Source organism: Salvelinus alpinus, chromosome 30 (assembly GCF_045679555.1).
Source record: "Salvelinus alpinus chromosome 30, SLU_Salpinus.1, whole genome shotgun sequence".
Lineage (NCBI taxonomy): Eukaryota > Metazoa > Chordata > Actinopteri > Salmoniformes > Salmonidae > Salvelinus > Salvelinus alpinus.
The window spans coordinates 8,728,343-8,752,964 of NC_092115.1; the positions used below are offsets into that span (position 1 = coordinate 8,728,343).

Here is a 24,622-nt window from a genome sequence, read left to right on the forward strand (position 1 = left end):
TCCCCCTCCGGAGAATGAGAAGATTTGGCTTTGGCCCTCAGATCCTCAAAAGGTTCTACAGCTGCGCCATTGAGAGCATCTTGACTGGCTGCATCACCGCTTGGTATGGCAACTGCTTGGCATCCGACCACAAGGCGCTACAGAGGGTAGTGTGTAAAGCCCAGTACAGCGCTCCCTGCCATCCAGGACCTCCAATACCAGGGGAAGGCCCTAAAAATTGTCAGACACCAGCCACCCATGTCCTAGACTATTCTCTCTGCTACCGCACGGCAAGCAGTACCGATGCACCAAGTCTGGAACCAACTGTACCCTGAACAGCTTCTTCTACCCCCAAGCCATAAGACTGGTTAATAATTAGTCCGGTTTGGTTAACTATTTAACTATCTGCGTTGACCCTTTTTTTTCTTTTTTGCACTAATTTGTTTTGACTCATCACATACACTGCTGTTACTGTATTATCTGTCACTGTATTCCTAGTTCCATATCTATGTCAGTTACTATTGTGGGTAGATATTGGGTGTACAGGCTTTTTTGTTTTAGCCCTGCTCGAACACACCGGATTCCACTAACCTCTACTTGATTATCTGAGTCAGGTGTGTCAGAGCAGGGCTGGAACCAAAAGCCTGTCCACCCAATAGCTCTCCAGGGGGACCTGTCCTACTGGCACACCAGTGTGTCCATGACTTTAGACTCATCGAAGTGGTCTCTCTGTCCCCAAAAGGCAGAAGACTGGGCTCAAGGAGCTGGAGTTCCTGAAGAAACTCAACGATGCCGACCCTGACGACAAGTTCCACTGCTTGCGCCTCTTCCGACACTTCTACCACAAGCAGCACCTCTGCCTGGTTTTCGAGCCTCTCAGGTACACCCTCCAGGTTACTGGCACCCCTAGTTTGAGAACAGTGTTTCTCTTCTCATTGTATAGGCAGGGTGGGCCTAGGGCTTTTGCGGTCACGAAATGTTGTCAGACGGTGATTGTCAAGCAAATAATTGTCGGTTTCACGGTAATTGGCTTAATTAATGAACACATTTAGCATCTCCTGGCTTCAAGCCATTGATGCAGACCTTTTGAACATCTACATTTTAAAAAGTCTAATACGTTCATTTAATATAGCCTACACCTTAATAATAAAGCCATTATTTATTTTATACAGATTTAAAGAAGCATGGTTTGAAGAACATGTGGTCTATTTCAGAACAGAATAGCATACTCTTGAGTTGTCCTGATGTGGCTATGCCAAATGGCTGTGGGCTACACTAGTTCATTTAGCAGACAAGATTTTGCTTAGAATTCCGGCATTATTTTATAGTAATTAAGAATAAAATTGAACAAAGCTGAATAAAATAAAGGATATTTTCTCTAAACGATTTGAAGACGTGCTGAGTTGTGTTGAGCGGTTAACAAAGAAACAAAGAAATGGGTATTCTTATACATTAATAACTCTAAATTAAGCATAACTTTAGTTGTTCTACAAACGTCGGGCTATATGTTTTGATTTTTAATACATTTTAATGCTGTATGATCCTCCTCTTTTTAGTAAAGGCCATCACTCTGTTTTCTTGCACAATTGCTTAGCCTGTAGAGATGTTGCGCAACATAAGCTCATGGTCTCTTAAGTGTTTTTAATTAGATTTTCGATCACATTTGCATTGACGTCATAGTGATTAGAGGGACAATAGAGTGCTGAGTACCAGGCAGTTAGCAAGTTTGGTAGGCTACTAATGACCAGCAGCGGCATCAGAGCTTGGAGAAGCCTAATTACCTTGACTTAACAAGGTAATTACCGCCGGTAACCGCGGTCACCGCAACACTCCTAGGTGGGCCACTTGCGCGTAGGTTTGCTCTCCCTGTGTTAAAGAATGTGGTTTCAATTGATCATTTTGGTTCTAAAAGCCTTAGCTGCTGGAGATGGAGTCTGAAAAGAGGCCTTATTGATGCGAAGAGGCTGTTTTGAAGTCTGAGGGAGTCTGCTGCTCTCTGTCCTAGGGGTGGGGGAAATCGATATGGAATGGTGATATTATTTTTGCCCATTTTATATCAATACTGTGACTCCCAAGTATCTATTTTTTTATTTTTTTTAATTGCTAGAAAGTTAACGTTAGCTAGCACTAGTCGGCTGGCTGTACCTGCAAAATACTTCCAGTATTTCTCGTCCTATAGCTTGTTCTTTTTAAACACTAGAACCGCCTGGCCTTTCATCCTACAGGTACCCGCTAGAGAACCTTGCCGGTCATCTCGTTTAGCAACAGATGCATATCAACCCACAAGGTGCTGAAACATAAACACCAACGCTTGATAAATAGTGCATCAACTATTGTAAAGGATTAGTTGCACAAAGAGATATTTGTGGAACTATATCAATAACAACAATAGTTATTTGTTTTTTATAGTCAAGGATATGTTTTTGTCCTAGAAAAAAAGCATAGACCTATAGCCTATTTTAGTTTCCCTTAAAATGGATTACACTAATGTTTTTAATTGTATCAACTTTATTTGTAGATTAAATTAGTAATAGAGTTATAGTAATTAATAAAGTCCAGTTACAGCTTCTTTTGACAAAGTAGAAAACAAAAAATATATAATATAACCAGCCAGGTGCACAGGTGAAATGATTTGCTATATATTCCTAAACAAAGGCAGTTGTGCATGATCAATTGTAAAGGTTGAATTGCCTAAATAAATAGCATATTTTTAAGTTTATAATGTTATTTGTTTTTGCTTAGTTAGCCAGAGAAATACTGCTGCGTGGACGGTTATGTGCTGAATTGAATGCAAGGACAGCACGTATATTCTTGGAAAATGTGACATTTGTAAAGAGAGCTGCACCTCTTGAATTATGGGAGTTATGTGTCATAGAAACTGCACAATATGCTCTTTCTGATACCTTTTAGAAATCAAAAATGTTTGTCCTGCATTTGACTCTGAAGGAGGATTTGTGATTCTCCATTCCATGCATTTGTAAATTACAAGATTCGCCCATTTCTTCATGTACAATTTGACAGCTGATAGGCCTAATATTGTCACTCATCAGATTATTGTCAAATTAATCTTGTCTATAGACTAACTGTTATGTGTGAAATTAGTTTCGGTATCTTTGAGGTGTAGTTTCGATGGGCCAGCTGTGCCGTCTGACTGGCATCGTTTTACTTCCTGCTCATCAACTTAGAGTCAAGGATATGTTTAGCATTATTCTAAAGGCCTACTGCAACAAACAGTATGTTTTTGTTTCCCTTACAATTAATTTGATTAGTAATAGAGTTATAGTAAGTAAAAGTCTTGTAACAGCTTTTTTTTTTAATCGTAAAAGAGAATGGTATCAAGCCTCAAGGTGCGCGTTCAAATGATTAACATGAGTACCAACGCTGATCAATAGGCATAACACACACTCATCATTATACTACAGTTATACTATATAATCAATTAAATCAACCTCTTCACCCTCATCATTCAGTTAGGCCTAATTTCATTTCAATTGTGTGAAGTAAGGTGCACAATGATCGCCCATTCATCTATTTTGTCATTCATTCAGTGAGGAGAAGAGAGTGAGACACAGCGCTTGGCTGGGTACCAACATCCTACAGCGCATTGTCTTGGGTAAAATTAGGTAAAAAGGATCAATACTTTTCTGTTTTGTGATTTTAAAAAAAAATTCTGACAATAGAGTAATGTAAAATACAAAAGTATCGTGAGGTCCCTGGCAATTTCCAGCCCAACTCTGTCCCATGTTTTACCGCTGAGTAGATATTGTTTTCGTTCTAACCAGGATCTCAATTCTTTTTAGCGCAGACGGATTACTAAACTGTCTGAAAGGGCTCCATATTCCCTACATAGTGCACTACTACTTCTTCTGTGGTTAGAAGTAGTGCACTACTTCTTCTTCTGTGGTTAGAAGTAGTGCACTACTACTTCTTCTTCTGTGGTTAGAAGTAGTGCACTACTACTTCTTCTTCTGTGGTTAGAAGTAGTGCACTACTACTTCTTCTTCTGTGGTTAGAAGTAGTGCACTACTACTACTTCTTCTGTGGTTAGAAGTAGTGCACTACTACTTCTTCTTCTGTGGTTAGAAGTAGTGCACTACTACTTCTTCTTCTGTGGTTAGAAGTAGTGCACTACTACTACTTCTTCTGTGATTAGAAGTAGTGCACTACTACTACTTCTTCTGTGATTAGAAGTAGTGCACTACTTCTTCTTCTTCTGTGGTTAGAAGTAGTGCACTACTTCTTCTTCTTCTGTGGTTAGAAGTAGTGCACTACTTCTTCTTCTTCTGTGATTAGAAGTAGGGCACTAATCAAATCATATTTTATTGGTCACGTACACGTGTTTAGCAGATGTTATTGCGTGTGGAACGGAATGCTTGTGTTTCTAGCTCCAACAGTGCAGTAATATCTAACCATTTCACAATACACACATCTAAAAGAATGGAATGAAGAATATATAAATATTTGGAGGAGCAATGTCGGCACTATTTAGGGAATAGGGTGCCATTTTGTGACTCACGTCTATATTGTATGTGGTGTCTCTCTAATCTCCTCCTCAGTATGAACCTGCGCGAGGTGCTGAAGAAGTATGGCAAAGACGTGGGCCTCCACATCAAGGCGGTGCGCTCCTACAGCCAGCAGCTCTTTCTGGCCCTGAAGCTGCTCAAACGTTGCAACATCCTTCACGCCGACATCAAACCTGACAATATCCTGGTGCGTCATCTCTAACCCACCATAGCCCCAGAGAGAGACAGTCACTTCTAACCCACCGTAGCCCCAGAGAGAGACAGACACCTCTAACCCACCGTAGCCCCAGAGAGAGACAGTCACCTCTAACCCACCGTAGCCCCAGAGAGAGACAGTCACTTCTAACCCACCGTAGCCCCAGAGAGAGACAGTCACCTCTAACCCACCGTAGCCCCAGAGAGAGACAGTCACCTCTAACCCACCGTAGCCCCAGAGAGAGAAAGTCACCTCTAACCCACCGTAGCCCCAGAGAGAGACAGTCACCTCTAACCCACCGTAGCCCCAGAGAGAGACAGTCACCTCTAACCCACCGTAGCCCCAGAGAGAGACAGTCACCTCTAACCCACCGTAGCCCCAGAGAGACAGTCACTTCTAAACCACCGTAGCCCCAGAGAGAGACAGTCACCTCAAACCCACAGTAGCCCCAGAGAGAGACAGTCACCTCTAACCCACCGTAGCCCCAGAGAGAGACAGTCACCTCTAACCCACCGTAGCCCCAGAGAGAGACAGTCACCTCTAACCCACCGTAGCCCCAGAGAGAGACAGTCACCTCTAACCCACCGTAGCCCCAGAGAGAGACAGTCACCTCTAACCCACCGTAGCCCCAGAGAGAGACAGTCACCGCTAACCCACCGTAGCCCCAGAGAGAGACAGTCACTGCTAACCCACCGTAGCCCCAGAGAGAGACAGTCACTGCTAACCCACCGTAGCCCCAGAGAGAGACAGTCACTTCTAACCCACCGTAGCCCCAGAGAGAGACAGTCACTTCTAAACCACCGTAGCCCCAGAGAGAGACAGTCACCTCAAACCCACAGTAGCCCCAGAGAGAGACAGTCACCTCTAACCCACCGTAGCCCCAGAGAGAGACAGTCACCTCTAACCCACCGTAGCCCCAGAGAGAGACAGTCACCTCTAACCCACCGTAGCCCCAGAGAGAGACAGTCACCTCTAACCCACCGTAGCCCCAGAGAGAGACAGTCAACTCTAACCCACCGTAGCCCCAGAGAGAGACAGTCATCTCTAACCCGTCGTAGCCCCAGAGAGAGACAGTCACCGCTAACCCGCCGTAGCCCCAGAGAGAGTCACCTCTAACCCACCGTAGCCCCAGAGAGACAGTCACTTCTAACCCACCGTAGCCCCAGAGAGACAGTCACCTCTAACCCACCGTAGCCCCAGAAAGAGACAGTCACTTCTAACCCACCGTAGCCCCAGAGAGAGACAGTCACTTCTAACCCACCGTAGCCCCAGAGAGAGTCACCTCTAACCCACCGTAGCCCCAGAGAGAGACAGTCACCGCTAACCCACCGTAGCCCCAGAGAGACAGTCACCTCTAACCCACCGTAGCCCCAGAGAGAGACAGTCACCTCTAACCCACCGTAGCCCCAGAGAGAGACAGTCACCTCTAACCCACCGTAGCCCCAGAGAGACAGTCACCTCTAACCCACCGTAGCCCCAGAGAGACAGTCACCTCTAACCCACCGTAGCCCCAGAGAGAGACAGTCACCTCTAACCCACCGTAGCCCCAGAGAGAGACAGTCACTTCTAACCCACCGTAGCCCCAGAGAGAGACAGTCATCTCTAACCCACCGTAGCCCCAGAGAGACAGTCACCTCTAACCCACCGTAGCCCCAGAGAGAGACAGTCACCTCTAACCCACCGTAGCCCCAGAGAGACAGTCACCTCTAACCCACCGTAGCCCCAGAGAGACAGTCACCTCTAACCCACCGTAGCCCCAGAGAGAGACAGTCACCTCTAACCCACCGTAGCCCCAGAGAGAGACAGTCACTTCTAACCCACCGTAGCCCCAGAGAGAGACAGTCATCTCTAACCCACCGTAGCCCCAGAGAGAGACAGTCACCTCTAACCCACCGTAGCCCCAGAGAGAGACAGTCACCTCTAACCCACCGTAGCCCCAGAGAGAGACAGTCATCTCTAACCCACCGTAGCCCTAGTTAGAGACAGTCACCTCTAACCCACCGTAGCCCCAGAGAGACAGTCACCTCTAACCCACCGTAGCCCCAGAGAGAGACAGTCATCTCTAACCCACCGTAGCCCCAGAGAGAAGATTTTAACAAACATTCAATGCAGAATAAATGTTTTTAAAGTAGGTTGTATATTTCCGAACAATCCATCATGATATGATGCCTTGTTGGTATTATGACCCGCTTGCGGAGATAACTGTCACCTTTTGATCAGGGCACTCTACCCTTACCAGTTTCTCCCGGTCACATGACGGGCCATAGCCCAGTGGACCTTGGTTCAGTCTAATTGAACCCACCCAGTGTGAACAATGTTCTGTTTGACGGGGCTTGATGTCACCTTTGATCTTTTTAAACCTGTTGGCTGGAGTTTTATATAGGTCAAGTGGCATATTTTTTTTTTTATTGGTTTGTTTTCAACAGGTGAACGAGTCGAAAACCATCCTCAAGCTCTGCGACTTTGGTTCAGCGTCGCACGTGGCAGAGAATGACATCACTCCCTACCTGGTTAGCCGGTTCTACAGGGCGCCGGAGATTAGTGAGACTCCTCTTTTCATGTCTTTTCCTACTCTTCTCTTTTGTTTTCTTCTCCTCTGTTCTTTTTTTAATCCTGTCACGACCTTTGACCTGGAGAGCTACTGGGTTCAGGCTTTTCCTCCAGCCCAGCTATATTCAACTAATCACCTGCTCATCAAGTCCTTGATTGGTTGAATTAGTGCATTCAGCAGCTCTCCACGACCAATTGGAGATCAATGCTGTAGGTCTTAACTTGTAAGGAAAATATTCAACTTTCATGTTTAGTACGTAAAATAGGCAGGGGCTACTTTTTTCCCCCGTTATAAAACTTTTTGAATCTTTTTGAAACGGTGTGCCGTTATGAACACAACACTCATCAAACATACTAATTTGCCATAGTTTGTCCCAAGTCCCCTAAAGCCTGTATCTGTCTTTGCAGTCATCGGGAAGCCTTACGACTACGGCATCGACATGTGGTCCGTTGGCTGCACTCTGTATGAGCTGTACACGGGCAAGATCCTTTTCCCAGGGAAAACCAACAACCACATGATTAAGCTCGCCATGGACCTCAAGGGCAAGATGCCCAACAAGGTCAGACCAATATCCACCAACCAAAGAAAAACTCTCCCTTCACCCTACTAAGGGACATTTTACAGCAAGAAAAACAATTTATTCAGAAGTGTTACTGAAATTCCAATTTTAAAAAGAATCTGATGAATCTAAAATTGGTTTCCGGTTATTTCCTGACTGGAATCATTTGAAATGGAATTGACCCCCAACTCTAGTATCTTTCTATCCTGCACAGATGATCAGGAAAGGCGTTTTCAAGGACCAGCATTTTGACCAGAACCTCAACTTCCTGTACACCGAAGTAGACAGAGTGACTGAAAGGGTATGAGGTTATTGTTTTCTCTCTTGTCTCAGTGGGAATGTTAATGGATACCCCCTCTAGTAGCAGTCAACTGATCTTGTTTCTTCTTGGGAATGTTGCTTTTCCACATTCTTTCCATTCTGTGGATAGTAAGCTAAGCCATGTGTCTGTATTTTTAAGGACCCTACTTTCCTGAGGATGACTCTAAAACCTTGTGATCTGTTTAAAAAAAAGTAAAACGAACCTCAAATGTGATGTATCGATTTATGTCCATCTCATCTCTATGGTGTCATTGCTCCTTCTGTTCTCTTACTCCTTTTCCACATCCCTCCCCCCTCTTTCTCCCACTCTTTTTCTCTCTCTTTCTCCCCCTCTTTTCATTCTCCTTTTCCTCCTATTCCAACCCCCCCCTTCTGTGTCTCTGCTAATTTTCTCTCTACCATCTTTGTTTTCTTCACTCATTTCTCTCTTCTTTTAAAACCGTTTTATTTTCCTCTTTCCTTTTCTCTCTCCTTCTTTTAAAAACGTTTTATTTTCCTCCCTGGGTCTTATTTGACTCTGATCTCTTGCCCCGTCCAACTCCACACCACTTATCTGTTCCGCTTCTCATCCCAACTCTTTCTCTCTCTCTCTCTCCTGCCCTCCCTCCCTCGCTCTCCCCCCTCCCCCACTTGTTTTTCTTCTGTCCCACCCATTCACAGGAGAAAGTGACGGTGATGAGCACCATCAACCCCACCAAGGAGCTGCTGGCTGACATGGTGGGCTGCCAGCGTCTGCCCGAGGACCAACGCAAGAAGGTGGCCCAGCTCAAGGACCTGCTGGACCAGACCCTTATGCTGGACCCGGCCAAGAGGATCAGCATCAACCAGGCCCTGCAGCACCCCTACATCCAGGAGAAGATCTTCTGACCACTTTGTACTGTATCCACTCACAGTCACGCATTGATTGCCGCAACCAGTACTGAGTCCTTAGTTTGACTATGGTTGGACCCCCATCCCATCTGGCACTGCTGATGGAGAGGAAGTAGTATTATCTTTCTTCCCCCGTTTGAACCACACACACACACACACACACACACACACACACACACACACACACACACACTCTCTCCCGTTTTTCATCGATCTTCTGGATTGTATAAATAACCGTAGTAGGGCTCCTGGCAGAATGCCTGCTGCACAGCATATGTTCAGTCTACCTGCAAGTCAGATAGTTCTGTCTCCATTATAAGCCCTCTATCTCATGGACAGTAAGCCACTCGAGTTGGACTTTCATCCAATCACATCTTCCATTTTTTGATTGGCCTCTTGCAGGTGACTGAAGGTGGATGATATTTTTTGCTGTACATTTTTTAAAATTCTGATTGGGTTAAGTAAAATGTTAATTCTGATTGTTGGGACGGGTTAGTCAAATGTTAATTCTGATTGGGTTAGTCAATTGTTCATTCTGATTTTAGGGACGGGTTAGTCAAATGTTCATTCTGGTTGTTGGGAAGAGTTTTTGAGTTAACGGTCATTCATGAGTTGCCAAGGCTGTGACAAGCAGGGAGGGTAACCCAATGCCCTTACCCTTTTGAATGGGATGTTCGTACAGTGAGTAGACTAAACTCCTGCAACCTTGGCAGCTCCTTTGACTTACTGTTACCTGTGATGTGGTGCAGGGCCAGCATAAATGATGTCTATATCCGCGTCTCTCCCAGGTATTGAAAGCCCCGAGCGCTCCCCTACCCAGCCCGTCCCCACATCCTGGTGTCTGTGCAGGTCCTGGTCCGCATGCCCGTTCTGCCGCTGCCTGTAGGTCTGTCAGTGCCGAAAACCCAAACGGTTGGGGGGTCCTTGGGTTCTACTTGAGCACACCTGCAGGGATGGCCCCTCATGTTTAAAGCAGGTTGTATACCACTTTCAGTACATTGAAGGTAAGCTATCCCCCCCCTCCTAGAAAAAAAACTAAACTCATCAACTTCAACTGGTTATTACCTTTATATGTTTATTTTTTTGATATATTACACATGGTTTTAGCCAGATGTCCCTGTAGACATGGTTTACCTTCCTCCAGGGTATCTCTTACATGTCAAGAAACATGGTTTCTATAAGACAACTATATATTTCTTAAGCATAAAACAAATCACTATGGCAAAGATTGGATTTAAAAAAAATCAAAATCAGTCACGCATCCAAATTGTAGAGAGGAAATTGGATCGGGGGGGGGGGCTTTATCCAACAAGCTGTCACCTTCAGTGTACTTCCCTTAATGCCTCAGCTACGTTTTATTTGCTCTACTGTGTAATGAATACCTTTTTATTTTTTCTCTCTCTCTGCGTTCCCTTTACGGTGTTACGGTGTTACGATGTTAGAAACTGTGAGGATAGCGGTCTTGCTACGTACACAAAAGCATGTGTTGAAATTGTTTCTAGGTGCGTTCTCTCTAAAAAAAACAAAATAAGACTATGTAAGTGTTTTGTTTCCCTCTGCTATCTGTCATTGGTTTTCATGTTTTGTATGACCATGTTGTCTTTTGATACAGGGATATTCCTGCACTGAGCTTTGAGTCTGCTTGTTATGAGCGGTAATTGCCTCTACTTTATTTGGTGTTATATATATATGTTCTCATAGGACCAAAGCAGAAATAAAACAGCCTGAATGAGTAGCTAATGCAGTATGTATGCCTTTTCCATAAAATGTCTTCCCTACATACAAATGCCAATGTTCAGGCCCCTTAAAGTGTCAACAATGAACTGAAATGCGTTCTGTTTAAAATCCACCAAACCTAAACTAAGAATACTTTGGTGTTCAGCAACTTTTAGGCTGGAATCCAAACTTGAGATCTGTGCGCCAAAAGTTGACACGTACAGATCAAAAGTTAGGATTCGGGCCCTTACATGCTAGATTTAGTTCAAACCAAAGGAGCAGAAGACAACATCATTTTTGTGTGCTGTTTCACTGACGCTGATTGTTTGTGCTGTTTTTCCCCACAATGATGTTTCCTGTGGTGGCTGAGAGCGAGACAGTCCAGCACTTCCTTCTCCAGCCCGGCCTCCACTTTCAGAGAGACAAGACCTCCACAAGGCCCCTTATCAAGGTCATTTCTGATGGCATGTGTAGATACTAAAAGCCGTAAGCTATAGAAATAAATAGTCGCAAACTCGTATAACTCCCAGTGACTCTATTTAGTTGTATAGCTCCCAGTTAATTTGCCGATAGTCAGCACCTCTACACTAATGTTCTCTGGGGGTGCTCCAGCTTTTTATTAGATACTAAAAGCCAACAACACTGGGGGTAATGTAAAATACAATATGGGGAATTCATTTTGCTTACTGTTTTCCGGGAAGGCATTTGTCATAGACACTCAACCATTAAAAAGTTGTGGTTCCAAATGTTTCCTTCTCACAAGATGTTAAGGCTTGATCGTTGTATTCGTCTACACATGACCGACACTTTCTGGTTAACAAAGTTTCATTCCAAGATGCACATGTACCTGAGTGTGTTTGGTTACGCATATGGCTCTAAACTGGTTCCAGATTGCCACAAGGCGTCAGGTAGCTTGACTTGTAACTGTCAAAGTTGAACCACCAGGCGTCAGGTAGCTTGACTTGTAACTGTCAAAGTTGAACCACCAGGCGTCAGGTAGCTTGACTTGTAACTGTCAAAGTTGAACCACCAGGCGTCAGGTAGCTTGACTTGTAACTGTCAAAGTTGAACCACCAGGCGTCAGGTAGCTTGACTTGTAACTGTCAAAGTTGAACCAAAATACTTGTTCATTATTTCTCTATATGTTCTAGGTGCCGCCCTTTTAGAGAAGAGTCTCGCAAGGAACCTCCTCTGGACAAAGGTTTCTGTTCTGGAGAGAGTTAACTGTATTTGTAAAGGTGGACTCATCAATATGACATCATCATACAAAGCGGGGGAAATTCCTGCATACAGAAATGAACAGCAGCATTCAAATCTTCTGAGACTGACACTTGTTTCCCCATGTGGGCAAAGCTCAAGGGAGGGTACAAATTAGGAAGAGGCAAATGTGGCAGTCTTGGCCGATTATTATTCCATCGTTGATGTCTGTAAGCAGGAAGACGGGGCATGTATGATGATGTCATTTTACATAAGTCAATTGTTAGTAGACATCTCATGACCTGACATTTTCAAATATGCTATCAGTAACTACTTCAGTTATCATAATGAGTCACTGTTAGACACATTGTCACCATAATGAGTCACTATTAGACACATTTATCATAATGAGTCACTATTAGACACATTTATCATAATGAGTCACTATTAGACACATTTATCATAATGAGTCACTATTAGACACATTTATCATAATGAGTCAGTATTAGACACATTGTCACCATAATGAGTCACTATTAGACACATTGTCACCATAATGAGTCACTATTAGACACATTTATCATAATGAGTCACTATTAGACACATTTATCATAATGAGTCACTATTAGACACATTTATCATAATGAGTCACTATTAGACACATTTATCATAATGAGTCACTATTAGACACATTTATCATAATGAGTCACTATTAGACACATTTATCATAATGAGTCACTATTAGACACATTGTTACCATAATGAGTCACCATTAGACACATTTATCATAATGAGTCACTGTTAGACACATTGTTACCATAATGAGTCACTATTAGACACATTTATCATAATGAGTCACTGTTAGACACATTGTTATTATAATGAGTCACTGTTAGACACATTGTTACCATAATGAGTCACTATTAGACACATTTATCATAATGAGTCAGTATTAGACACATTGCTACCATAATGAGTCACTATTAGACACATTTATCATAATGAGTCACTATTAGACACATTGTTACCATAATGAGTCACTATTAGACACATTTATCATAATGAGTCAGTATTAGACACATTGTTACCATAATGAGTCAGTATTAGACACATTGTTACCATAATGAGTCACCATTAGACACATTGTTACCATAATGAGTCAGTATTAGACACATTGTTACCATAATGAGTCACCATTAGACACATTGTTACCATAATGAGTCAGTATTAGACACATTGTTATCGTAATGAGTCACTGTTAGACACATTGTTACCATAATGAGTCAGTATTAGACACATTGTTATCGTAATGAGTCACTGTTAGACACATTGTTACCATAATGAGTCAGTATTAGACACATTGTTATCGTAATGAGTCACTGTTAGACACATTGTTACCATAATGAGTCAGTATTAGACACATTGTTATCGTAATGAGTCACTGTTAGACACATTGTTATCGTAATGAGTCACTGTTAGACACATTTATCATAATGAGTCACTGTTAGACACATTTATCATAATGAGTCACTGTTAGACACATTGTTATCGTAATGAGTCACTGTTAGACACATTTATCATGAGTCACTGTTAGACACATTGTTATCATAATGAGTCACTGTTAGACACATTTATCGTAATGAGTCACTGTTAGACACATTGTTACCATAATGAGTCACTGTTAGACACATTGTTACCATAATGAGTCACTGTTAGACACATTGTTATCGTAATGAGTCACTGTTAGACACATTGTTATCGTAATGAGTCACTGTTAAGTTACTATTACACATTACCATAATGAGTCACTATTAGACACATTGTTACCATAATGAGTCACTATTAGACACATTGTTACCATAATGAGTCACTATTAGACACATTGTTTCCGTAACCAGTCAGTATTAGACACATTGGGTGAGATTTTGGACCCATTAGACTTTTGAGATTTGTTCATGAACTCAATGTTTTGCTTATGGATTCTGAGAAAGTATATGGCAATCATGATAAATTGTATTAGTTCGATTTAAACGTTTGTTATAATGTGGCTAAATCTATGCCAAAGTGACCAACAATAAGGTAATACTTTTTCTTGTTATTGATAAATATGGCCAGATTCATGTTATCACTGGTAACATTGCAATTTTGTGTTTTTGTTTTTCAGGGTAAGTCAGAACTTCTCTTCCCTGCCTTGGTTCCTTCAGTCTCCTCTTTCTGCTTTGGTGCCCATGTAAGACTCCAGACCAGAGACATGTTCAACGAATGAGCCCTATGGATAATTCTCGGATAGAAAATGTTAAAACAGAAATGTATATCTATTTATTTTTATGTATGTAACACATTTGTCTACATCCTTCACTTTATTCAATGTAATCCAACCCAAATGACTGTACACTACTGTTTCCTTATGATATAACATCAAATGTGCATATTCTGTCCTTTATTGAGAACGTAACAACTTGTGTTCATTTGTGTATTAATATAATAAACATACGGACTATCAGAAGATTGAGTTTCTTTGGTAAAAGTTTACTTGGACGCTGTCATAGCCTACATAATCGTGTTGCCATAATGACAAGATGTCACAAAACAATCATGACTTAGCCTGTCTGCTTAATGACAACTGACTTAAAACAAACATGACTCAACCATGGTTTGAATTTAAGGGGTGCTAGAACATGAAGCTAAACATCAGTGTGGACACATTCAAAATAGTCAAGATTTTGACACCCCAAAGAGTTTGTATAATTTGAGCCCTAAACAAAGTGTTATTTAGGCATGCTAATTCCCACTAGTCAACTAGCTTCCAGTACCTACGTAGATAACATTGCCTGACTTTGACATGTTATATCGTTATGACACCAAAGGGTTCAGAGTTCATCTCAGCCTATGCTTCCCTCCAGTCCCTCGACTTCTTGGCACTGACGGAAACATGGATTACCACTGATAACACTGCTACTCCTACTGCTCTCTCCTCGTCTGCCCACGTGTTCTCGCACACCCCGAGAGCTTCTGGTCAGCGGGGTTGTGGCACTGGGATCCTCATCTCTCCCAAGTGGACATTCTCTCTTTCTCCCCTGACCCATCTGTCTATCGCCTCCTTTGAATTCCATGCTGTCACAGTTACCAGCCCTTTCAAGCTTAACATCCTTATCATTTATCGCCCTCCAGGTTCCCTTGGAGAGTTCATCAATGAGCTTGACGCCCTGATAAGTTCCTTTCCTGAGGATGGCTCACCTCTCACAGTTCTGGGTGACTTTAACCTCCCCACGTCTACCTTTGACTCATTCCTCTCTGCCTCCTTCTTTCCACTCCTCTCCTCTTTTGACCTCACCCTCTCACCTTCCCCCCCTACTCACAAGGCAGGCAATACGCTTGACCTCATCTTTACTAGATGCTGTTCTTCCACTAATCTCATTGCAACTCCCCTCCAAGTCTCCGACCACTACCTTGTATCCTTTTCCCTCTCGCTCTCATCCAACACTTCCCACACTGCCCCTACTCGGATGGTATCGCGCCGTCCCAACCTTCGCTCTCTCTCCCCCGCTACTCTCTCCTCTTCCATCCTATCATCTCTTCCCTCTGCTCAAACCTTCTCCAACCTATCTCCTGATTCTGCCTCCTCAACCCTCCTCTCCTCCCTTTCTGCATCCTTTGACTCTCTATGTCCCCTATCCTCCAGGCCGGCTCGGTCCTCCCCTCCTGCTCCGTGGCTCGACGACTCATTGCGAGCTCACAGAACAGGGCTCCGGGCAGCCGAGCGGAAATGGAGGAAAACTCGCCTCCCTGCGGACCTGGCATCCTTTCACTCCCTCCTCTCTACATTCTCCTCTTCTGTCTCTGCTGCTAAAGCCAATTTCTACCACTCTAAATTCCAAGCATCTGCCTCTAACCCTAGGAAGCTCTTTGCCACCTTCTCCTCCCTCCTGAATCCTCCTCCCCCTCCTCCCCTCTCCTCCCTCTCTGCTGATGACTTCGTCAACCATTTTGAAAAGAAGGTCGACGACATCCGATCCTCGTTTGCTAAGTCAAACGACACCGCTGGTTCTGCTCACACTGCCCTACCCTGTGCTTTGTCCTCTTTCTCCCCTCTCTCTCCAGATGAAATCTCGCGTCTTGTGACGGCCGGCCGCCCAACAACCTGCCCGCTTGACCCTATCCCCTCCTCTCTTCTCCAGACCATTTCCGGAGACCTTCTCCCTTACCTCACCTCGCTCATCAACTCATCCTTGACCGCTGGCTACGTCCCTTCCGTCTTCAAGAGAGCGAGAGTTGCACCCCTTCTGAAAAAACCTACACTCGATCCCTCCGATGTCAACAACTACAGACCAGTATCCCTTCTTTCTTTTCTCTCCAAAACTCTTGAACGTGCCGTCCTTGGCCAGCTCTCCTGCTATCTCTCTCAGAATGACCTTCTTGATCCAAATCAGTCAGGTTTCAAGACTAGTCATTCAACTGAGACTGCTCTTCTCTGTGTCACGGAGGCGCTCCGCACTGCTAAAGCTAACTCTCTCTCCTCTGCTCTCATCCTTCTAGACCTATCGGCTGCCTTTGATACTGTGAACCATCAGATCCTCCTCTCCACCCTCTCCGAGCTGGGCATCTCCGGCGCGGCCCACGCTTGGATTGCGTCCTACCTGACAGGTCGCTCCTACCAGGTGGCGTGGCGAGAATCTGTCCCTGCACCACGTGCTCTCACCACTGGTGTCCCCCAGGGCTCTGTTCTAGGCCCTCTCCTATTCTCGCTATACACCAAGTCACTTGGCTCTGTCATATCCTCACATGGTCTCTCCTATCATTGCTATGCAGACGACACACAATTAATCTTCTCCTTTCCCCCCTCTGATAACCAGGTGGTGAATCGCATCTCTGCATGTCTGGCAGACATATCAGTGTGGATGACGGATCACCACCTCAAGCTGAACCTCGGCAAGACGGAGCTGCTCTTCCTCCCGGGGAAGGACTGCCCGTTCCATGATCTCGCCATCACGGTTGACAACTCCATTGTGTCCTCCTCCCAGAGTGCTAAGAACCTTGGCGTGATCCTGGACAACACCCTGTTGTTCTCAACTAACATCAAGGCGGTGACCCGTTCCTGTAGGTTCATGCTCTACAACATTCGCAGAGTACGACCCTGCCTCACGCAGGAAGCGGCGCAGGTCCTAATCCAGGCACTTGTCATCTCCCGTCTGGATTACTGCAACTCGCTGTTGGCTGGGCTCCCTGCCTGTGCCATTAAACCCCTACAACTCATCCAGAACGCCGCAGCCCGTCTGGTGTTCAACTTTCCCAAGTTCTCTCACGTCACCCCGCTCCTCCGCTCTCTCCACTGGCTTCCAGTTGAAGCTCGCATCCGCTACAAGACCATGGTGCTTGCCTACGGAGCTGTGAGGGGAACGGCACCTCCGTACCTTCAGGCTCTGATCAGGCCCTACACCCAAACAAGGGCACTGCGTTCATCCACCTCTGGCCTGCTCGCCTCCCTACCTCTGAGGAAGTACAGTTCCCGCTCAGCCCAGTCAAAACTGTTCGCTGCTCTGGCACCCCAATGGTGGAACAAACTCCCTCACGACGCCAGGTCAGCGGAGTCAATCACCACCTTCCGGAGACACCTGAAACCCCACCTCTTTAAGGAATACCTAGGATAGGATAAAGTAATCCTTCTAACCCCCCCCCACCCTTAAAAGAGTTAGATGCACTATTGTAAAGTGGTTGTTCCACTGGATATCATAAGGTGAATGCACCAATTTGTAAGTCGCTCTGGATAAGAGCGTCTGCTAAATGACTTAAATGTAAATGTAATGTAAATGTAAGGTCTAACGAGATATTTTGTACATTCATTGACTGGTACACTAGTTCACTTAGCTGTCATGTTCTACTTTGAGAACATTGTGCAGTGATCAAGAACACCCTGTCAAAGGAAAAATGCTTTCTAAATGCACAGTCTGTGTAAATCCCCGTCTCCAAGTTGTTAAGCCTTTCTCAAGTCCCTGGCTTTAGTTTTCTTTGCAGAGCTTGGTGGTGACACTCTGCGGGAGGTCAATGTGCCTTTCTTGCTAGCTTTGGCTTTTCTGATTTTGGTGCAACCTGTATGTTTTGGTGTCGATCCCTCACCCCAAGACTGGACCTGGACAAGGGTCTCTGTTCTGTTTAGTTTGGCTGAGCTGGAACAGGGCCTCTTAAAGACTGTATGTGGCCTTGCGCCCACCCTGATGCGATTCTGTTTGTAAGGAGCACAAGTCGGCCTAGTGCGTGAGTCGCGAGACAGGCTCAGTTCCGTAACACTGGACACAACTGAATCTGCTTTCCTCAAGCGAGAAGTGCTCCTGGTCAGGCTGACGGCCGTAGCCGGCCGACACCGGCCCGTTTTGGTCAGCTCTCGCTGTACTGTGGCCGCCTGTAGATCCTCCATCTCAGATAGTCTGCTTACGATGGCAACCAATGAAGGCTCTCGCATGTGCAGGCTCTGGCGACTTTCCCAATCGGCCGTGCTGGGCAGACTCCGGGTCAGATCCAGCACTTTCAGAGATGCGGGGAGCACCTCCGCAAATGGCGACTGGGCCTCCGACGACTCCGAGAAGTGCAAGTCAGAGTCCAGGTCTAAGTCGAAAGGTTCAGGCCTCAACCGGAGCTCCACTTCGGGTGTGACCCACTCGTGGGCCTGGGCACCCCCTTTCTCTTGGTCGGATAGATCGCTGGCGTCAGAGTGGATGTCCGCCGGTGTGCTGCTACCGTTTCGCTTTGAACCATCAGTGCTGGTTCCTGACCCAAGCCCTGCTCTGTCATTCATTGGGCCCCAACAGTAGAATGTCTTTACCTTCCTCTCCCCATTGCCCCTTCTCCTGTCCCTCGAATTGACAGTGTAAGCCGCCTGGACAGGTGTGATTTTCAACAGAGACTCACTGGAGCTTGTGTCCCGGCCCTCCCCTTGGTTATGTTTGGTGAAACTCGGGTGCCGTAGCCTGCTGTTGAGATGATGGATGTTGATTGTTGGTCGTCTGTGGATCATCCTGAACTGGGCTCTCTGTGGTTGGCTCTGGCTAAAGATAAAGAGGGCATAAAAATAGCATAGAGCTAAGCAGTGTGGCGATCTTAATAAATAATGTAATGACCCTGGATTTATAAGCGCGGAAATCGACTCTGCCGCTGGAGCATGCTTTTGCGGCACAGTCGATAGCGCGCCGGACCTCGGGCTAGAAGGTCGAGGGTTCGAGACCTGCTCCCTGCTGTTTTATTACAATAATTACATAAAACTGGGATTTTAATTTCGAACTCCAGAAACCTGAAAGGTGTTTTAATTTACACCTTTGGTAATACTGACAACCAAATGTGGTGTTTTAAGTAGCTTATCTAAGCAAAACGGATACCTAAAAACTGTCCTAGTGAATTGACTACAGCCAAGGTAAATGGTAAATCATGTTTGGTTATATTTTGAGAGGAATATTCCTTTTTGATAATCAAGAAATGGGTGTGAAGTAACCTAATATTTGAGTTTGGATACACGGCAATTTTTAGTTTTTATTAATGGATTCCGATGAAAAGTTAGTCAATTTAAAGTTCGGGTATTTTGGCGACGGCAGAACAAACATGACACCAAATGCTGTCAGACGGGCTGGCGTACATTTCTGATTGATTTTCCCTCCATCAAGGTAATGGCTGGCCCATTGTTTAATATCCCATTGTCCTCTATACAGGTGACTGGTATACAGAGGGTAATATTCCCACACTGAAGATCTCATTCCGCCTGTGAATAGCCCAGCTGACACCAAGTTAGGGTAGTAAGCAGGCATTTAAAATATTTATCTACTTACACTGATGTAGACTCTGATGGGCTACGGCAGGTGGTCAGGTAGATACTTGAATTGAGTGTTGATGGAAATATCTAAGAAATTAAAAAGATGACTGTATTAAATGCATTTTAAAGTAATTTGTATTAAAGGCATTAAAAACAACAGTACGCTAAAGGCAAAGGAATTTGTTGAAATGGTCATACACAACCGGTAACAATTCCTTGTCTGGAAACATCCAGAACCGTAAAATGGATTAGACTTGCTCATACATGCTGTACATCTAAATACTCTAAACTATAGTAAGTACTTTTACAGTTATCACCTTCTGTGCTCTGACACCACTTGACATGTCCAAGTCCTCAAGTTGACGAATCAGATGAGAGATATAGAAGTCCTGTGGGCAATAAACGGTTCATTCATTATTTTCTTAATTAAAGCTGACAGTTGGTAGACTTTGTCAAATTTGAATTCAGGAGCAAAATCTGAGAAATAATAACTATAAATTCTTATTATTTTATAAATCCCTATTTTAAATATGAGATTAGCATTAGATAAGTTTGGACAGCTGTAGTGCAATAGAAAAAAACATGTTAAGTAAAGACTGACGTATTATACAAGTTTTAATTAAGGTCTCCAATTAGTTTTTCTCTAATTAATTAAACCATGTGATATTTTTCCCCATTTAGCTGAATATGCAATGGGGGACGTTTCTCAAGGCAATGTACCTATATAGGTTATGGAAAGCTATAATCAAACTTTAGTCGCACTTCATTGACCTATATGGTAGGTATAATGACATAGTCAAATTGTAATTACACAGAAAGTATGCCATCATTTGTTTTTCTTTTGGTAGCCTTTACCAGTAGGTCAATGGAAAGTATACATAGACTCCAAACAGCTCTCATGTTTACTGGTGCACGGAGAGAGAACAAATATATTAATAAAATGGAAAGTCCATTACACTGATGTTGGATGCTCCACAAACTTAGATAGCACACCAACGTTTCAGTCAATAGATCTTTATTGGTCTTTGGATCTAAACATTTGTGAGATCCAATTAATTGTTTGTGGAGCATCCCATGCCTTTTTTAAAAATGTATTACTGGCAGCATTTTAGCTACCAGTTTGCACCCTAATTTTGCACCCTAAATGTTAGCACACTTAGAAAATGCTAATCATAATGACGATTTAATTCTATAAGATTAACGTTACACTGCCTTTAATTTGCTTTATTGAAAAAGCGGTGTGAGGAGCCTGTTTTGGCACTCACCTGGTTTATTTGGCCAGATACAGATCCTAGAAAAATGAAAGAGCAACATTTCAGTTAAGACGGGCATAAGTCGGGTGAAAATAATTATTTCATAAAAAAAGGTAGGTTAACCTACCTGGCGTCGAAAGATGCGTCTCAGCTAAACCGTGCCTACGAGCTGTTGACATGTACCGGTTTGACATGTTGAGGGTTGGCGTTTGTCTGACTCTTGCCGTTTGATCATTCCAGTGAAACTGTTGGATTCCAGACGTCGTTAATATTTGGACATGCACTTGACACGGACATGATCAGATATCCCTCTTTCTCTCCGTTATCATTTTCAGCACGCTAGCTACAGTATATCAATTCATATCTCTACCTGTAACAATAGGAGTTCGTTTTCTCTTCTACACTCTCTGTCCTCGTAGCTTCATAGGTAGGTAACCTATTGACTTGTATTTCCCGAAAGATTTAGCCAGATACAATGTTACAACGCGTGCCCAAAAGTTATCTTAAATGATCTAAGATGTGTGTTTTGTCTTTCTGTCATGCGACACAGATATTCTACAACATGATCATGACAGATCTCTTCTACAACAGCATGATAATGGGCTAGCTAGCTACATGTCTCAAAACGAAAATGGTGACTGAAACCATGGTAACACATGAACTATGGTAACTTCCCAGTTCTAGAAATGTAGCCTGTTTACTCCGCCTCAAATAGATTAAAAACCCATTGGTGGTGTTGGAGAGCAAGTAGGAGCCACCCTTTCCTCTGCTCTAAAAAATATCCCAATGCCCCCAGGGCAATGATTGGGGACATTGCCCTGTGTAGGGTTCTGTCTTTCGGATGAGACGTTAAACGGGTGTCCTGACTCTCTGTGGTCACTAAAGATCCCATGGCACTTATAGTAAGAGTAGGGGTGTTAACCCCGGTGTCCTGGCTAAATTCCCAAATCTGGCCCTCATACCAGCACGGTCACCTAGTCATCCCCAGTTTACAATTGGCTCATTCATCCCCCCCTCCTCTCCCCTGTAAATATTCCCCAGGTCATTGCTGTAAATTAGAACGTGTTCTCAGTCAATTTACCTGGTAAAATATAAAAAAAATAAAGATATAAAGATAGTTGTGTGGCTAAACGCAATAGCCTATTCATACATTTTTCACATTAGTTTTTTTCTTCAGAAATGAATGAGTAGAATCCTTAATGAAACTATATTAAAGCGGACACCCCGACTGTGTTTTGATGAAAAGCTTAGGGATGAGCCTGGAGATTTTTTTATTTTAATTATTTAAAAAAACTACATTTTAGTAATTTAGCAGACAGTCTTATCCAGAGCAATTTACAGGAGCAATTAGGGCTAAGTGACTTGCGCAAGGGCACATTGACAGATTTTTCACCTAGTCGGCCAAGGGGATTTGTTACGTCCCCCAGTTTCTTTGTTGTTTTGTGTTTGTATGTGTTTGTATTTCAGGAAATGGATTTCTGGATTCTAAGCAGCTGATTTGTCGGTCCCTCAATGATTGGAGCTCTGAACCCTCCGTCTTGTCAGAGGAAACAGCTGTTTTCAATTACAAACTCCTGCAGCTTGAAAAGCCAGTGTTCCTTTGTTAAGAGAGATAGCATTATTTGTATGTCCTGTGTTTTGTTGTGGGTCTGTATAATTTGTTGTAAAGTATTTTGTAGCCGGTCCTGCAGAGGTATGTTTATGTCAAAAGGACTGTTTTTGATTATTGAAATTACTCACTTTACATTAGTAATTATTCTGTTTTTGTTCCCAGGGGGGAAGGGGAAGGCACCTTAGGATTGCTTAGGCAAGAGGCCTGCGGGCATACATATACCCGTAATATGTACTCTGTCTATGCACACTAGGTAAGACCTGTGCGGACCACCCCCTGTATTTTGGTTAGCGTGCCAGGTGGCATTAAGAATAGGTAAGTAGTGGGTGGGTAGGTAAGGTAAGAGAGGGGGCTCTTTAACTTTTACTTTCTTTGCTTTGGTTCCGTCCAGCCCCTTTTCCCCCAAATTAACGTGTGAAGGAAGAATAAATTCCCTGTTAACGGTAATATATTCTGCCTCTGTCATTCTTACCCGCACCTACAGTCACATACCCCTTTGAATGTAGCGGGGTGTTGCGTTCCCTCCAAGAGGTGTACATAACATGATTCAAACCATCAACCTTTCAGTTATTGGCCCAATACTCTTAACTGCTAAGATTCCTGCCACTCAAATTCATAGACTGCTATGGATGCAGAACTGACCATCCATGAAATCAAAATGATAGTTTTAACCATGTGTTGAGGCTGTAGCCTACAGTGTTTGTTGACATTTTATATTGTTTACAAACATTTGGAGTAAAACAAAAGCTTGTATTTTTGGTTCTGATGGGATACTACAGTCGAACTAAGCTCATGAGGCATTTCTTCAAGAATCAATGAATTATTTTTGGGGTAACAGACACAACAAAATGTACAATGTCGACTTAGAGGCTATCACTTGAAAGTATTAATTAAAAGCTTGTTTCCAAAGTGGTCCTCGATGGTAAAAACAGTAACACATAGGCAAGACAAAATTACAAACAACCATAAATACATTAATTTATATTGACATTCTAAGTGGCACTATTCACTGTACTTCTCCCTAACCTTAAAAATCAACCATTCATTTCACGTTAAAACAATCTCTAACTATGGAATCAGATTAATTTAATATCACCCTCTTTTTCCACGAACTGCAGTTAATAGCCAGTCAGAAGAGCAGCTTGATATTGACTAAATCATACTGCCATGCTTGCTCTAACTATGTTAGTACCTTTGTTGATCACTATTCTAGAGCAGTTAATAGACCTATCATACCTATCATTCAAATAAGTACACCTGACCAGCAGTAGGGGGCACAAGGAGCAGTGGAGTGGTTTCTCTTACTTGGACAACCTTTTCCAAATGAAAACATTTTCCTGCTTTATAAAAGCTATTTCTACTTTTTCTTTGCTTGATCGCCAAAGGTAGGCTATTCCACAGACAAATACATGTTTACTTTTGCGAGTTTTCCATGACATAACATTAGCTCTGGTATTGTAACTGTGTTGGTTATAGACAATATCAATGTGGTTTTTCGTATAACCTGGGGCACAATCATTTAAGATGTCAGACATGTGATTAGATATAAGTTGGTCCACTCTGGACTCCAAAGGCAACAAGCCCACCTTCCGGAACCCCTTGTACTCCTAGGGAGGACATTCAGCATATACCTGATACCATTATGTGGGTCCTAGGTGGGACATTCAGCATATACCTGATAACATTATGTGGGTCCTAGGTGGGACATTCAGCATATACCTGATAACATTATGTGGGTCCTAGGTGGGACATTCAGCATATACCTGATAACATTATGTGGGTCCTAGGTGGGACATTCAGCATATACAGTGGGGAGAACAAGTATTTGATACACTGCCGATTTTGCAGGTTTTCCTACTTACAAAGCATGTAGAGGTCTGTAATTTTTATCATAGGTACACTTCAACTGTGAGAGACGGAATCTAAAACAAAAATCCAGAAAATCACATTGTATGATTTTTAAATAATTAATTTGCATTTTATTGCATGACATAAGTATTTGATCACCTACCAACCAGTAAGAATTCCGGCTCTCACAGACCAGTTAGTT

The 24,622-nt window shown here is 43.5% G+C and overlaps 2 protein-coding genes across 12 annotated transcripts in view; one reads left to right on the forward strand and one right to left on the reverse strand.

Annotated features, from left to right (window-relative positions):
- Positions 1-14,418, forward strand: part of prpf4ba (pre-mRNA processing factor 4Ba) — a 30,605-nt gene extending 16,187 nt beyond the window's left edge. For 2 of the 11 annotated variants that reach the window (XM_071377657.1, XM_071377659.1), the window contains exons 10-15: positions 722-859; positions 4,536-4,689; positions 7,125-7,239; positions 7,657-7,808; positions 8,023-8,109; positions 8,790-14,418. In XM_071377657.1, coding sequence (XP_071233758.1) covers positions 722-859; positions 4,536-4,689; positions 7,125-7,239; positions 7,657-7,808; positions 8,023-8,109; positions 8,790-8,996 — 853 coding nt within the window. In that variant the 3' untranslated portion in view covers positions 8,997-14,418. The remainder of the gene's footprint in view (positions 1-721; positions 860-4,535; positions 4,690-7,124; positions 7,240-7,656; positions 7,809-8,022; positions 8,110-8,789) is intronic. The other 9 variants (XR_011672010.1, XR_011672008.1, XR_011672011.1 and 6 more) reach the window with 9 other exon arrangements.
- Positions 14,419-17,880: 3,462 nt separating this feature from the next.
- On the reverse strand, positions 17,881-21,898 carry LOC139560666 (uncharacterized). The gene is made up of 5 exons (XM_071377660.1): positions 21,088-21,898; positions 20,973-20,998; positions 20,025-20,096; positions 19,724-19,794; positions 17,881-18,952 (listed from the first exon to the last, which is right to left on the reverse strand). The coding sequence occupies exons 1-5, from the start codon at positions 21,152-21,154 to the stop codon at positions 17,884-17,886; spliced, it is 1,305 nt and encodes a 434-aa protein (XP_071233761.1). The 5' UTR covers positions 21,155-21,898; the 3' UTR covers positions 17,881-17,883.
- Between the last annotated feature and the right edge of the window lie 2,724 nt (positions 21,899-24,622).

Excerpts from the sequence above, each read along its gene's own strand:
- LOC139560666 (XM_071377660.1), bottom strand. The coding sequence starts at position 21,154 with ATGTCAAACCGGTACATGTCAACAGCTCGTAGGCACGGTTTAGCTGAG. Across the intron at positions 20,097-20,972 it reads TATCTGGCCAAATAAACCAG|GACTTCTATATCTCTCATCT; the intron begins GTGAGTGCCAAA and ends TATTGCCCACAG. Across the intron at positions 18,953-19,723 it reads CCATCAGAGTCTACATCAGT|CCAGAGCCAACCACAGAGAG; the intron begins GTAAGTAGATAA and ends CTTTATCTTTAG.